Raw genomic sequence first — 14,767 nt, 5'->3', positions numbered from 1 at the left:
TGGGGCTAGCATAGGTGCTGGCTCCAGCCTCCCTTACCCCACCCAGATCTATTTGCCACACTTTGGACCATGCATGCAGGGGGCATGCCCAGGGACAAATAGCAGCAGTATAAATATGCCTGTAAAAGGGGACACCTGTGCTGGCCCCAGCACCCTTACCTGGGGTCCTGGGGGCCTCCTGGGACAGCAGTGGCGCTAAGCCAGCTGGCCAGTCTCTGGTTTCCTGTAGCGCACACAGCTGCTGCATGCACTGCATCACTTTTTTCAGTGGTGGTTTATTTTGACACCAGGATCTCCTGGTATCAAAAAAGCTGCTGCACTACAAATTAGCAGTGCAGCAAATGCTTACGTATATACCACATGTGGTTTGTGGCCCCTCAGACTGTTTTGAGGTGCTGCAAACTGCATGTGCACACTCATGGGGATGTAGCCAGTAGCCTGGGAGGCCTCTTCAAGTCCTATGTTCCTATTTCTGTGGCAACAAATAACACACATTTGTGCCACTGCTATTTGTCCTGTGAGAAAAACGTACACCTGCATGTGTGTGCTTGTGGGGACGTGCCCTTGAGTCGAGTCTGACCATGATGCCACAAATTCAGCTTTATGTAGTATGGAAAACAAGAGGAACTTACCCTCCTGCCAGCTGACTCCAACTCAGACATAGTGGGGATCACTGAAACGTGGTGGGACCCAACGCATGACTGGGTGGGGAATATCAAGGGCTATAGGCTGTACAGGAGGGATAGGACAGGGAGGAAAGGTGGGGGCGTGGCACTCTACATTAAGGAGGAATACACATCCTCGTCAATTAGCAAAGAATCAGAGGAAGGGCACTCTGAAGTGCTTTGGGTTAGAATACAAGGCAGTCAAGGGGATAGAGACTTAACGGTGGGGATCTACTACAGACCTCCCAACCAAGGGGAAGAGCTTAACCAGGAATTCTTAAGTCAGCTCACAGAGGTAGTTAGGTCAAAGGATGTGGTCATTATGGGTGACCTGAACTTTCCAGACATCTGTTGGGAAGAACAGTCAGCCAGATCTGACCGCTCACGTAGGTTTCTAGCCAGAGTGCAGGACCTCAGTCTAACCCAGGAGGTGCGCAACCCCACCAGGGGAGACACCTTGTTGGACCTGGTGCTGGCCACGGGTGACAACCTTGTGAGGGGGCTGCAGGTGCTCAACCACCTGGGCGACAGCAATCATCGCCTGCTGGGCAGGCAGCGCAAGTGGAAAAGGCCTACAGCAAGGCAGCAGCCCTAGTTTTCAGGAGAGCAGACTTCAATGAGCTAAGGAGAATAGTTGGGGAAGCACTGAGGTCCCGGAGGGGAGGGGAGCCAGGTGTTCAAGAAGAGTGGTCACTCCTTAAGGAGACAATCCTCAAAGCCCAAAGGAAGGTAATCCCAACATGGATCAAAGGGGGCAGGAGGGCACAAAAGCCCCCATGGCTCACCAAAAGCATCTGGGAATGTCTCCTAGCTAAAAGGGAGGCGCACACCCCGTGGAAGGGAGGGGCCATCACCAGAGAGGACTATACTGTGGTTTCTCAGGGATGCGGGGGGAGTCAGGAAGGCCAAGGCAGAGGTGAAACTGGGACTAGCTTCCTGGATCAAGGACAACAAGAAGTCCTTTTTTAAATACATAGGAGGCAAAAAGAAGGTTCCAGGTAATGTGGGGCCCCTGCAGGACACGCTAGGAAATTTGGTCATTACACCAGACGACAAAGCCAACATATTTAAAGATTTCCTTGCCTCCATTTTCCTGAGCAGGGACCGGAACAGCACCCTCCCTCTGGGCCCCCCTTAAACTCTAGGAGAGGCTCACCTAGGCCAAGGGTTAGTGAGGAACTAGTCAGGGCGCTTCTGGAAGGACTGGATGTATTCAAATCAGCTGATCTAGACAATCTCCACCCCAAAGTACTGAGGGAATTGGCTGAGGTCATTGCGGGACCTCTGGCACGGCTGTACAAGCACTCATGGTGGTCTGGTGTGTTGCCAGAGGACTGGAAGAGGGCCAACATGGTTCCCATCTTCAAAAAGTGGAGGAAGGAGGACCCAGGAAACTATAGGCCAGTTAGTCTTACCTTGATCCTGGGCAAGCTTTTTGAGAAAGTTATTCTGGTGCATATCCACGAGGGGCCAGCAGGGGAGATTATGTTTAGGGGCAAGCAACACGGCTTCATTAGTGGCAGGTCCTGTCAGACCAACCTGGTGGCCTTCTACGACCAGATCACCAAATCCTTAGATGCAGGGGTAGCAGTGGCCATAGTCTTTCTGGATTTTCGGAAGGCCTTCAACACTGTCTCTCTCCCCGTTCTCATTAAGAAACTGGAGGACTGTGGTGTCGGCACCCACACAGCCAACTGGGTCACCAACTGGCTGGAGGGCCACACCCAGAGAGTGGTGGTGGATGCGTCATTTTCAGCCTGGAGGGATGTAGGCAGTGGGGTCCCCCAAGGCTCAGTCCTCGGGCCCACACTGTTCAACATATTCGTCAGTAACTTGGACAAGAGGGTAAAAAGCACCCTGTTCAAATTTGCTGACGACACTAAGATGTGGGGGGATGTGGGCACACTAGAAGGGAGGAACAGCCTGCAATCGGACCCAGACAGGTTACGGGGTGGGCGGATGAGAATGGGATGGGACTCAACACTGACGAGTGCAAGGTGATGTGCCAGGGGAGGAACAACCAGCACCATACCTACAGGCTGGGGAACTCCCTTCTTTCAGTACAGAGGCGGAAAAGGATCTTGGAGTCATCATTGACTCCAAGATGAACATGGGCCGGCAGTGTGGGGATGCAGTCAGGAAGGCCAACCGCACCTTATCATGCATCCACAGATGCATCTCAAGCAGGTCTAAGGAAGTGATCCTCCCCCTCTTTGTGATACTGCTCAGGCTGGACTACTGTGTTCAGTTCTGGGCGCCGCACTTCAAGAGGGATGTGGACAACATGGAGAGGGTCCAGAGGATGGCCACTCGCATGGTCAGGGGGCAGCAGGGCAGGCCCTACGAGGAGAGGCTACAGGACCTGAACCTGTTCAGCCTCCACAAGAGAAGGCTGAGGGGGGAATCTAGTGGCCTGTTACAAACTAGTCAGAGGGGACCAGCAGGCACTGGGGGAGTCCCTGTTCCCCCAAGCACTACTAGGAGTGACCAGGAATAATGGTCACAAGCTGGCAGAGGGTAGGTTTAGGCTAGATATCAGGAGGTGCTGCTTCATGGTCAGGGCGGCTAGGGTCTGGAACCAACTTCCAAGAGAAGTGGTGCTGGCTTCTACCCTGGGGGTCTTTAAGAGGAGGTTAGATGGGACACCTTGCTGGGGTCGTTTGACCCCAGTACTCTTTCCTGCCATGGTAGGGGGTCAGACTTGATGATCTGCTCAGGTCCCTTCCGACCCTAGAAACTATGAAACTATGTGTGGAAATTGGCCTGAAATCCCTGAGTTTTAGAGTGGTTCAGAGCCAGAGAGAGACTTCCCTATTTGAGCCACCTGCACTTCAGGAATAAGTAGGGACAGACTGTAGGCAAGAAATGACCAAATCTTTGTATAGTCTCACAATCTGAAAAAGTGCAAGCTAACAGTCTGCCAGGCATGGCTGGTGAACTCAGACTGGTGGGGTGGGTGGAGTGGCACATTGTTGGGGGGGCGGGTGGTTTGCAGCCAGCTGAGAGCGGGGGGCCGTTGCAGCCCAGCCAGCTGCAACGTCCCCTCCTCCCCCGTGTGATGCTCCACCCACCCCACCAGTCTGAGTTCACCAGCTGTGCCTGCAGTCTTCCCATTTTAAAGTTTCATCTGTGTTTGGAGGTTTTTCAGAATGTAAACATCTTTTCCTAGGATTTCCATTGTGGTGTCATCATTGACTCAGGAAATCAGATCAGGGCTTCAGCAAGGTTTCTTAATCATGGAGCACTGTTTTATCCCTTTTAACCCTTTTGTTTTCTTTCTTTGCTGGAAGAAGGAGCCTTCTATAAGTGCATTGCTGTACACTCCAACTGTTTCCCCAGAACTTCCACTCTTTTTGCAACATGTTGGTTCTTCCTCAGGGAGATTTTTCTCCACAAAAATAGCATATTTAGTTGTCACAAAGGGCTCATCTTTCATCTCTGCAGAGAGAGTTTTGTTAGCTGTTATAATTTGTTTTTCTTTGATATTTTGTAAACCTGTCTTCATGTGTGCTTTTTTCCTAAGATGCCAGCGATCAAAGAGAAGACATATATATTGGAAACCATATACCTTGTTCAGAAACCTTCAATGGTTACTGTATACATGGAAAATGCGAATTCATTTATTCCACTCAGAAGGCTTCCTGCCGGTAAGTAAGAGAACATAAGCAGCATAGATGCTGCCTCTGTCAAAAAGGCATTCTAACATTCTGCATGCTGATTAAACAGCAATGGACTTTATACATAAGATAGCAAAAGCATTACTTCCCAATAGCATGTTAATAGCCACCCTGGCAGGGAAGATGCCTCCCTGTGCCGGAGGTTGTGCAGCACCACCCGACACCACCTTTGCACACACATTAGGAAGGAGTAGATTGCTCCACCCAGTGCACCAGTGCTGCTCTGCAGGCCAGTGTGACTGCCGCTGAGCTTTTCGTAGCACCTGATATATCAGATGTCTGGGTGCTTGGTAGATGAATAGATGTTGATGTATTTATGGGGGTGCAGGTAGGTGTCTGAGAAGGAAGCTGGGGCTTCCTGGGAAGTTCATGTTTGTGGAGGTGGGTTGATACTGCCCTTCCTCACTGCTCTTTTTGTGTTAAAAGCCATATAATGGGGTGTTACAAAGTAGAAGCATTTAATGACTCTCCACGAGTGGAACAGGATGGAATGGCTCCTACTTAGGTGCCCAGGTGCAGTAATGGACCTCATAAGCAGAATAAACTGCAGCATCTAGTGGGTAAAGGTGAAGGGGCAAATTTTTTGTACTGTGCTTTTTCACTCCTGTGCACACCAGACTTGTACGTGTGGAAAATCTGATGTACATAGGCAGCTCTTATTTACATGCTTACACACAAATCTCAGGGTATCCTTTCCACAGAAATTCATGTGCTTGCAAGCCAAGTGTATACCAAGATCTAAAATTTAGTCCTGGCTTTTGGGTAGTGAGCACTGATATCTCAACTGACTTATGAATGTCTGCATACAATCTATCTGCTGCATCTTAGTTGCTACCACACGCGACCAGCTGCACAGTGAAGGCAAAAAACTACCTTATTCCTTACACAGAGCCTAGGCAGACCTGCACAGTCATCTGCTCTGAGGGTACCTGTTACCCTACTGGAATACAGAGAAAGGTAGTTATGGTTTCATAACTCTAGCAACAGGCCTGCTTGGTCAGTTGATGTGCTAGTAAATTGCACCTCATCAAATGTGGCAGCCATGAGCATACATGGTCTCAATGTGTTTGGGCTCTGAGCTGTTTCCTGCTCTCCCTGAGAACGTGCAGCTCAATATCACCCCCAGTGAAGGGCTGCACCAGCCAGGCACTGTTATGTCCCTTGCTTCTTCTCTAATTAAAGAAATGTTATTCACCTAGTAGTGAGAAGCACATTGGCATAATTTTGTTTTGATAAACCTCCATTGTCTGCCATTTACCATCTTACTTTCCATTAAGTACTTAAGAAATAGATTGTGTTGTTAATTGTGCTGTCAGTTTATCATGTAATTGCAATTGAGTGTTTCAACCCCTCCCTCCGCTCCACTCTTAAAAAATGTATTCTGTTTGCCTTCAAAGTCTATCTTGACTCCAACCCCAGGAATTCTCAAAAATAATTTCCAACCATTTCAATATTTCTGGGATTGTGTCTAGCATTCCAAGGTGACACTCTCTGAATCTGAATCATTATTAATTCCATATTTTAAGATTATCTAGGTATTCATTAACTATTTTTTCTTGTTTCTTCTACATTCTGTCTTCTAGTTTTTAAAATAATTCTTGCATTAAACCTACTATGGTTATTAGCTTCCTTAAAGGGCACATCTACATGTGCAGTTAGTGCACATGAATAAACTTTGGAGCTTATTGCTCTGGGGTTTTTGGTCCTGGAGGTGCCATTTGAACGTGCGCCCAGGAGCAATTAACTCTGAAACAATCAGCTCTGGAGTTGATTCATGCACAGCACAAGTGAAGCAAGGCTGCTCCAACACACTGCAATTACAATTAATTGAGTCTGCTGGAGCATGATAATTACCCTGCTCCAGTAGACTCTAGCATAATGTATTTCAGTGTCTTCATTCGATGAGCTTTAATTAAAGCACACCCTCCCCCTTCACACTCCTGGCACACATGTATAAACGTGTATTCATGCAAGGCACATGGAGCCCGGTCAGAGCAATCCCAGCTGGCTGGGGCTCTGGGATCAGCCTGCCAGCCCAGGGCTTCTCTGACTGGGTTCACTGTGTAGTGGAGGGCTGGATGGGGCATGAGGGTGATGGCTCCCCCCACACTGAAGCACCCTTGTAACACAGCCAGTTGGGTCAGTGTCTACACATGTACTGCTGCTGCCTGCTGCACACAAAAAAAACACAGCACCTGGTATTTACAATTACTACCCTGCTGTGGACTTTATTAGTTTCCTGCACCCTAATAGGGGCACATATACAGACACTGAGACATTTATTGCAGAGCTAATTAGTCAGCTCCACAGCAAACATCTCATGTAGATGTGCCCAAAAAAGACAAAAGCAAAGTAGCAAATAAGTCCTTAACCTTCTGCTTATCATAGATTTATTCTCCCAATCATTACTTATAGATAGATTCTTCCTATCATTTCTATTTCTCTATTCCTTCCTATTAAGTAACGGACATATAATTTCAGCCTCTTTCAGCTTTTTCTTTCTTATGTACATACGTGAATTTCTGTTGGTTCCTTTCCTATCCATGGCTTATGATCCCTGCAAAAACATTGCACCTTTTTCTTAATAACTCTGCTTTTATTAGAACTTCTCTCATTTGTGAGGAAAATATGACTCCTGCAGAAAAGCCCATAGATAGGTAAAATTAAGTTATAATAATGATGGATTTCATAGTGCTGAATGCATTTTCCCTGCATGTAAAAGAGCAATTAGGACTACTTTCACTGTTTTGAGGAGGCCAGTGGAACACATTTTTGCCTCTCCAAACATAATTATTGTATCACAAAGGCCAAGGGTGGATTTGGGAGTCAGATAAAAAGTGATTCTTTGGCACACCTACTTTTCCCAGTTTTATGCATTCCTTTCCAGCCTCCTGCTGCAGAAGAGAAGGACAATTGCTCATTTAATTCAAGTTTGGTGATTTTTTACATCACTTTGTTTTCAAGGATGCCTTTACAAGGCCAAACCCACAGGTTTCCATTTTTCAGTGAAAGCTGAGGTACTTCTGTATATATTTAGCTCCTCCCAAGTGAAGGGAGGCCAGTGGCCTGGCTCTGGCTGCATGGTGCAGCTCATTAACTGTGTAGACTTCACAGGTGACAAGCAAGTCCTGACTCACTGCTTGCTTCTCCTTGTGCTCTTCATCCTCCCTTCCCTTGAGAGTGTAGGTCACCCAGAGACACCCTCTTACTGGCTTCTTCACCCAGAGACACCCTCTTACTGGCTTCTTCACCATTGCCAGGCTCGGCAGGGACTAAGTTTGCGTTACTCATCATTAAGAACATCCACTGAATTTTCCAATGAGATACGCTAGTTTACTCATGAAATGTATTCACATCAGCTGCTCCTGTTTTGCCTTCTCCCTGCCTGATCACACCTGTCCCAAATTTCCAAGCATTTCCATATAAGCATTGTTACTTGCTTGAGCTGAAGAGGGTCAGCCCATTACTTGCCTGCGAATGAGTTTCCAGTGGGGTGGAGGAGGGGTCTGTCTTGCCTGGAATTTGACTGCTGTCTTTTCCCTGGCAATCTCCACATGACTTACCTGACCTATAAGCTGTCATACGTCTGAGCCTTTCTGACCTTTCTGTACCGGTCTCCGGGGGACTCATCTGGCCTTTGTTGAGAATTTGTGGCTTGGACTTCTGGCTGAGTTGGCATTCTGTGAGTCTAGACTAACGGGGAAAGGTGGAACAGGCTTGCATTTGGACCCTGAAGCCTACAAACAGATTTCTCAGGGATCAGTTCCTGTAAGTGACAGCAACCACACTCTACTGGGTCTGTTCAGCTCTGATAGGCCTGTTATATTAGCATGTTTCTTTCACAGTATCACTTCCCTTTCTCCTTTGTCTTTCATTCTTCCTTGGTACTCCTGTTTAGTTTTACGTCCCCTCTTTCTGGTTTGCATTTTTCCACTGTTCCTCAACCACCTGTTTTATCAAACTCTTTATTGTTCCTTAACTTGGGACCTAGTTCAGCAAGACTCTTTGGCATGCACTTAACTTGATTCATACAGGTACTCCCATTGAAATCAGTGAGACAACTCACATACTTAAAGTGTGTATTTATTTTGCTGAATTAGGCCCTTCACCTCTCTCTCAGTTGTATTCAGTTGAAAGCAGCTGCCCTCTCTGACAGTGGAGAACACCCAGACTGTTTCACCCTCTTCCTCCATGGAAGAAGAAGCCATGCTCCATCAAACTTTGCATCTCTCCCCACCTTCTTCACTACTGGTTTACTGCTACAGCCCTCCTGGTTTCATTCTCAAAACTAGCAGAACCTGAGAGGCAGTTATCTCCTTCATATTTCATACCTGGTCTCTGACATTAATTTATCCTGAAGTAGCAGTGCAGTCACAAAGAGTGAGTTCCTGCCATCACTGTAATACCCTCCAGTCCTTATGTTCTATCTTGCTTTTTCCATGTTTTCAGTATGCCAGATTAATACTTCATCTATAAAGCAATGAAAACAGTGTATTCTGTAAAATGTTCCTTTTCTCTTTCAGGTGTGAATCAGGATATACTGGACAGCACTGTGAAAAGACAGACTTTAGTATTCTATATGTTGTTCCAAGTAGACAAAAGCTTACGCATGTCCTTATTGCAGCAATAATTGGAGCTGTACAGATTGCCATTATAGTTGCAATTGTCATGTGCATAACAAGGTAGGCAATTACAAAGCAACATGCATCACAGATTTTATGACTGGATACATTTTATAAATGCATGCATTTATTTAGAAACTAAATATTCAGGAAATTGTCTACTGTGAAATTCTCTGTGTTTTAAACAAATACAAAATACAGTAACCTAGTCTGGTCTAGTGATTCAAGAAAGCACCCCTTTACATAGGGATCATAACTAGCCATTTTGGACATCCCCACCAATCTCCAAACCAAAAGCATGTGAGAATAAATAAGCCATGCAGTTTATCCAATAAATCAGATTATGTTGTAGACGAAAATGGGAGTGATTCCAGAACTGAAAATACCTGGTAGAAAATGCCATGCCCCCTCTCCCTCGCATACAAACCAGAGAGCTTGTGGTTTAAATACTTCCACTGGTCTCAGCTGGAGTGTTTTTACATGGAGAGAGAAAGTTATCCATCAGGTACCCTTCTTCTTAACTATTTAGGATGTTATGGGTCACAGCAAGTCCTTTAAACTGTACTGGAAACTAAGATGCAGCTAGCTATGGATATTGAGCCTTAAGGCTTAGGCACATAAGTGGAACTCTCTTCCACCCTGCTCAAGTCTCTGAAAACAAATTAATACATCTACTTCTCTAACAGCCCATCATTGTACCTTTATTATTGAATCATACTATGCAGCAAGGAAGAGGAGACCCCACTCACTATCTGTATTAACAGTTTTCCAGAGGCTTAACAGGGTGGAATAGCACAACATTTAAGCATCTAAGTCCATTTCCAGTTCTAATAAGTGGAATAGAATCTGGACCTCAGTTTCTGATGCTTTGTGGGCACATAACTGCCTAAGTCGTGATTACTGCTAGCTGCTCAGCACCTGTTTCATGCCTAACTTCATCAGGATGACAAAATAGGCCTTCACCAACCTTTCTTACGTGTGAGGTCTGATCCAACAGATATGCTCGGAGGATGTCTAATGCCACACAAAAGACCACTATAGGAGCAGATACAGGAGTTATTATGGTGCTCCCTCCCTCCTGTTTTTTTTAACCAATAGCCCAATAGTACTCAATCTTCTGGTCCCATGGGCTAGTCCCTACATTGCTTCCACCCATCCCAGGACACCCAGATTGGGCCTGTGCTAGCCCTGTGCAGGATTGAGCCCTGAAGGATTGTTCAGAATGATAAATAATTTCCTGGATCGGAGTAAAATGCTCAGAACCGTGCAGGATTGAGTCTCAGTCTCAGATGCAAGAAGTCTCTGCTGAGCAACCAGGGGGTCACTCAGTCTCTTAGACACTCTGAAGTGCCAAAGTGGGCCCCAAATGTTAGCTGCACTCCCCTACTCATCTTGATATTTTGGGGTGTAAAAGGAAAGTAAATGTAGAATGATGCTTTCAGTCCTATTCTGCATTTATAAAATGCCTTTTCTGTGTTTTCCTTTAAACAGAAAATGCCCTAAAAACAATAGAGGACGTCGGCAGAAGCAAAACTTAGGCCATTTTACTTCAGATACATCATCCAGAATGGTTTAGTTTGATGATTTTTATACCCACATTGACCATGTGATGTACATTTTTATTATCTCTTTTTTTAAAGAATGGAAATATTTATTTCAGAGGCCTTATTTTTGGACATTTTTAGTGTAACACTATTGGTCTGTTGTATTCTGAAAGAATCTGCTCTAACAGCTATGGACTGTTTTAGTAATTTTTCTTTTATTTTTTTGAATACTGTAGTTCATTTTCTGTATCTGTATCACATGGTTACATAATAGACTTGTGCTTTACTCATGGAATGTAATATTTTTGAGAACACAGACTTATTCACCAATGGTTGTAGATAAAAAAAAAAAAGGGGGGGGGAAAGAATTACCTAGCAAACAAGGCATGAACTAAAGGCAAAGATGTTTACAGCTTACTTTTCTTATGAGAAACTAGAAGACACTGTGTTTAAATACCGTAGATATTTCAATGTTTTTGAAAGTTAGTAACTGATTTTTTAGACACTGCCTATCGCATGACCTGTGAAATTGTGTGCTGTGTGTAGTTGTAACATATTTATAAAATGTATGGGCTGGGTCTGAGCACTACCATCTTCATAAATAATACTGACACTTTATTTTTAAAGAGTAAAATATAAATTTCATAATTTGGGAAATTTCCTGATTGAGGCAGCTGGCACAGGTCCAGAAAAGTAGGTCTTTGTAGATTTAAGTATTGTGAAAACCAGTGTTGAATAATCAAATTCAAATAATTGGAATAAAGCCTACTTTATCACTGTTAAAACTGCTTTAATACTTATTAAACTTTTTTAAGAGGATACATGTTTTAACACCAATGATACAGATTGTATAGTGTTTGTGACTAAAATGCAGAAAACAAAAAATAAAGTCAATGAATTACCAGCGCTCTTGTATAGAATATTTTCAAGAGCTAAATTAAGGCCATCCAAATTAGTTTGCTGGTCATAGTTATATTAATAGCCTGTTAGTTGTTGTTTGAAAGATCCAGAGATAAAATGTGAGTAGGATGTGTTCAGCTGTTTAATATGTAGTTTAGGCTTTTAAAATTCTGCATGTAGGATTTAGTAATTTCTTCAATAAAAAGCTTTCAACATTTTGAACTGGAAAAGCATGTCACAATACAATGTTTTCACTATATTGTCTCTGTTTAGTGTGTTTATTTGTTACTTGATGTGGTAGCTGTAATGATTTGCATACTAATTCTTTTGGTTTAAATACAGTTATGGTTACTTTTGAAAACATTGTCTGAATTTCCTCAGGGAAAGCACTTAATTAAAATGAAAGCAACCATAGTTCTTCCAAAATATGCTAGCTTGCTTTCCAACATAATTTGTAAATTGCTTAACTCTCCTAGATTAACATCAAGGACTTCACTGGTACAGAAACATGACCCTTTAAACATATGTTCCTTTCCAGGCATGATTCGTTAGAGGTTTCATATTGCAGAAAGTATCTGAACAGTCACGTATGGATATTTTGTAGTTATAAATATTTGACCAATCTCCAAGTCGCCCTGCTTTGAATATTGCTCAGGCCAGTTGTCGATCTGGCTTCTTGATCTAGAGGCAGAATTGTTCCCCTAGGATTTGAACAGTCTTTGTGGAGAACACATACTCTTTGGTTCCTGTAGACCTGACTGGAGACAGGCAGAATGGATCACCATGAAGTTATCTCAGAGTCTGACAGGATTCACCAAAATCGCCTGTCAAATGTCACAGAAGACGAAGAAGAACAAGACCCTGCATTTACAATCGTGAGGGTCCTAGATAAAGTGGCCAACATTGTGGACAGCGTACAGGCAAGTCAGAAAAGAATAGAGGAACGGCACAGAGACATGGAAAATGCTATCAAGACAGTACAGATCAATATTTTAAAACTTGCCCAGGCTCATGGCAATACGAGCTACACAGTTAACAAGTTGCTTGAGAAGACCCGCAAAGTTAGTTCCAAAGTTAAAGAAGTAAAAGCTCGTGTGGAAAAGCAGGGTGATAATGTGCAAAAAGTTGAAGCCAAGCAAGAGGAGATGCTGAGAAAAAACAAGTTTCGGGTTGTAATTTACCAGGTAAACATGCACTTAAACTTATTTGACTATTACGGTTTTGCCACATCCTTGATAATTTCTATCACATGCTCATTGTTTAACAAATTGAAAGCAAGGCAATGCAGTCTTTCCTGAGTCAGAATTGTGTTAGATATACTTTGAAACTGATTTCTACCTCTGAGTGTCTTTCAGCATGAACCCACTGATAGCAATACACAGAGTCTATAATTAGTGTTGTGGACCTCTCAGCCAATACTCTAAAATTAACTGCAGACCAGCAAGAACTATTTGTTGCCTCTCTGAACGGTAATATGAGGCAGGTACTTTAAATCTTGTCATGCTAGTCATGCCTAACAATCATCCCTGTTATATTTTTCACCATATTAGGTAGGAGCAAAACAGCTAAACTTATTCACAGAGCCTCCAGAATGGAGTATTTCTTTTGACACCAATTCTATAAAGTGCAGCTTCTTTATTTGGACGGTTACCAAGCTTCTGTAGTTCTGGTATGAGGGTTTTTTTCACACTTCAATTCATAGAAGTAAACATATAGAACTAGGCTTTTACCTGCAAGTCCCTTGTCACTTCAGTCATCCTGATTGCATAGTCCTATTGACTGCTTTGTAATCACGTAGTCAATGACAACTCACATGCACGAGGTTTTGCAGGATTGAAAGCAAACTGCGGATTTTCCTGCACTCAGATAATCTTAGGTTGGCTCTTATTCTTGGAAATCTTTCTCTTGGAAAATATGCTTCATGAAAGTAAATATCTTTTCAATGGATCATGCAAATATTAAAGAAGTGGATGGTGCTGGGAAAGTGGAAAGGATATGCCACTTACCAGAAAGTGCTGCAATATGAATTTTTAAAGACCTGATCCTGCAAGGCAGGGAGCAATTTTCACAGAAGTCAATGGAAAAGTGAAGGTGCTTAGCACCTTGCAGGAACCACACTAAGGGCCAGATTCTACCACACATACTAGTGTTAGGGCAGGTAAATGTGTGTTGGGACCTAATATGCAGTAGACATGGGGCCTCCTGCCATGCCACACATATGTAATCATGGGACGGGTTCGTTGGTGACATGTAGGGGGTGCATGCAGGTGCACGTGCACCCCCCTGAGCATGGTGCTGCACCCCCTGCAAAAAGGCACCGCCAACACTGTCAGTTGCACCTGACGGTGGTCACCATTTGCCACCCCACCCTGCCCCCAACTCCGGTGTCTGTGGATAGTCATCAACCACTGGTCGGCACTCACCACCCTCCTCCCTCCCCTCCCCCCCTGCTGCTGACAGCGCTGCAGCTGCCTGCAGCAGCTCCCCACTTGCCACCACCACTCTCCTGCTGCCAGCAGCACTGCCGCTGCTGCTGCCTGCGGGAGTTCACCATGCCCATCCAGCCTCTGGGGGCACATGACATTCATGGATGGGATCACACATTAGATCTCATTGCACCTTATTGCCAGTGCAAGGGGAGGCCAGTGCACCAGCAAGGAGCAAGTTCTTGCAGTTGTGGAGCCCCCCACAGTTGGGAGATCACAGCAGCTGTAGTTTTTCAGCCCCAGGGGTGTGTGAAGCTCCACAGGGCTGGGAGATCCCAGGAGCTGCAGTCTCCCAACCCCAGAAGCACACCACATACCCTCAGGGCTAGGAGAGCACAGCCGTTCCCCACATCTGCCAGGTTACAGCATCTTTAGCTGCCAGGCACTGCCAGGGCTGTGAGTCCTCTTAGCAGTGGGACTTCCAGCCACAGCTGGTTATGATGCCCCCCTGTGGGTGGGAGCCTGGTCAGCTGATGTAGCTTCTAGCTGCAGGGGAGTGCAAATTAAAGCTGGATAGCAACCAGCTATAAAGTTAGTACATATTTTCAATATCTAACTTTGCAGCTAATTGAAGCTTTTTATAGCATGACAGGTACTTTGCAGATGTAGCTGGTCACAGTTAATTCCTCAATACCTGTAAGGTGTAGAAGCTAGTTAGTTGCGTAAGTGAATTTAGGTGCCTAGGTAGAATTACATTACACTTTACTTGAGCCTTGCAAGTAAGGAGAGTGGATCCTTCTTCTCTTCGCTGCTTTTTAGTGGCTCAGCCTTAACTCTTTTTTAACTTAATTTCTAGACAGGGGAAGTAGTAATGAAAGCTGATTACAAGGAACTGATAATTGCATAGCAGTTGATAAAATGTGGGTATTGGGC

General features: G+C 44.6%; 2 protein-coding genes across 2 annotated transcripts in view; both read left to right on the top strand.

The window, feature by feature from the left end:
- The window catches only part of TMEFF1 (transmembrane protein with EGF like and two follistatin like domains 1), a 255,117-nt gene extending 243,450 nt beyond the window's left edge, over window positions 1–11,667 (top strand). Inside the window, exons 8-10 of the mRNA XM_090039085.1 lie at window positions 4,189–4,312; window positions 8,866–9,024; window positions 10,456–11,667. Coding sequence (XP_089895211.1) covers window positions 4,189–4,312; window positions 8,866–9,024; window positions 10,456–10,540 — 368 coding nt within the window. The 3' untranslated portion in view covers window positions 10,541–11,667. The remainder of the gene's footprint in view (window positions 1–4,188; window positions 4,313–8,865; window positions 9,025–10,455) is intronic.
- A 352-nt stretch (window positions 11,668–12,019) lies between these two features.
- The window catches only part of CAVIN4 (caveolae associated protein 4), a 48,160-nt gene continuing 45,412 nt past the window's right edge, over window positions 12,020–14,767 (top strand). Inside the window, exon 1 of the mRNA XM_090039087.1 lies at window positions 12,020–12,592. Coding sequence (XP_089895213.1) covers window positions 12,182–12,592 — 411 coding nt within the window. The 5' untranslated portion in view covers window positions 12,020–12,181. The remainder of the gene's footprint in view (window positions 12,593–14,767) is intronic.

The sequence above is a fragment of the Crocodylus siamensis genome, chromosome 3 (assembly GCF_052110815.1).
Source record: "Crocodylus siamensis isolate JL-2025a chromosome 3, ASM5211081v1, whole genome shotgun sequence".
NCBI lineage: Eukaryota > Metazoa > Chordata > Crocodylia > Crocodylidae > Crocodylus > Crocodylus siamensis.
This window is presented reverse-complemented; position numbering and strand designations above follow the sequence as displayed.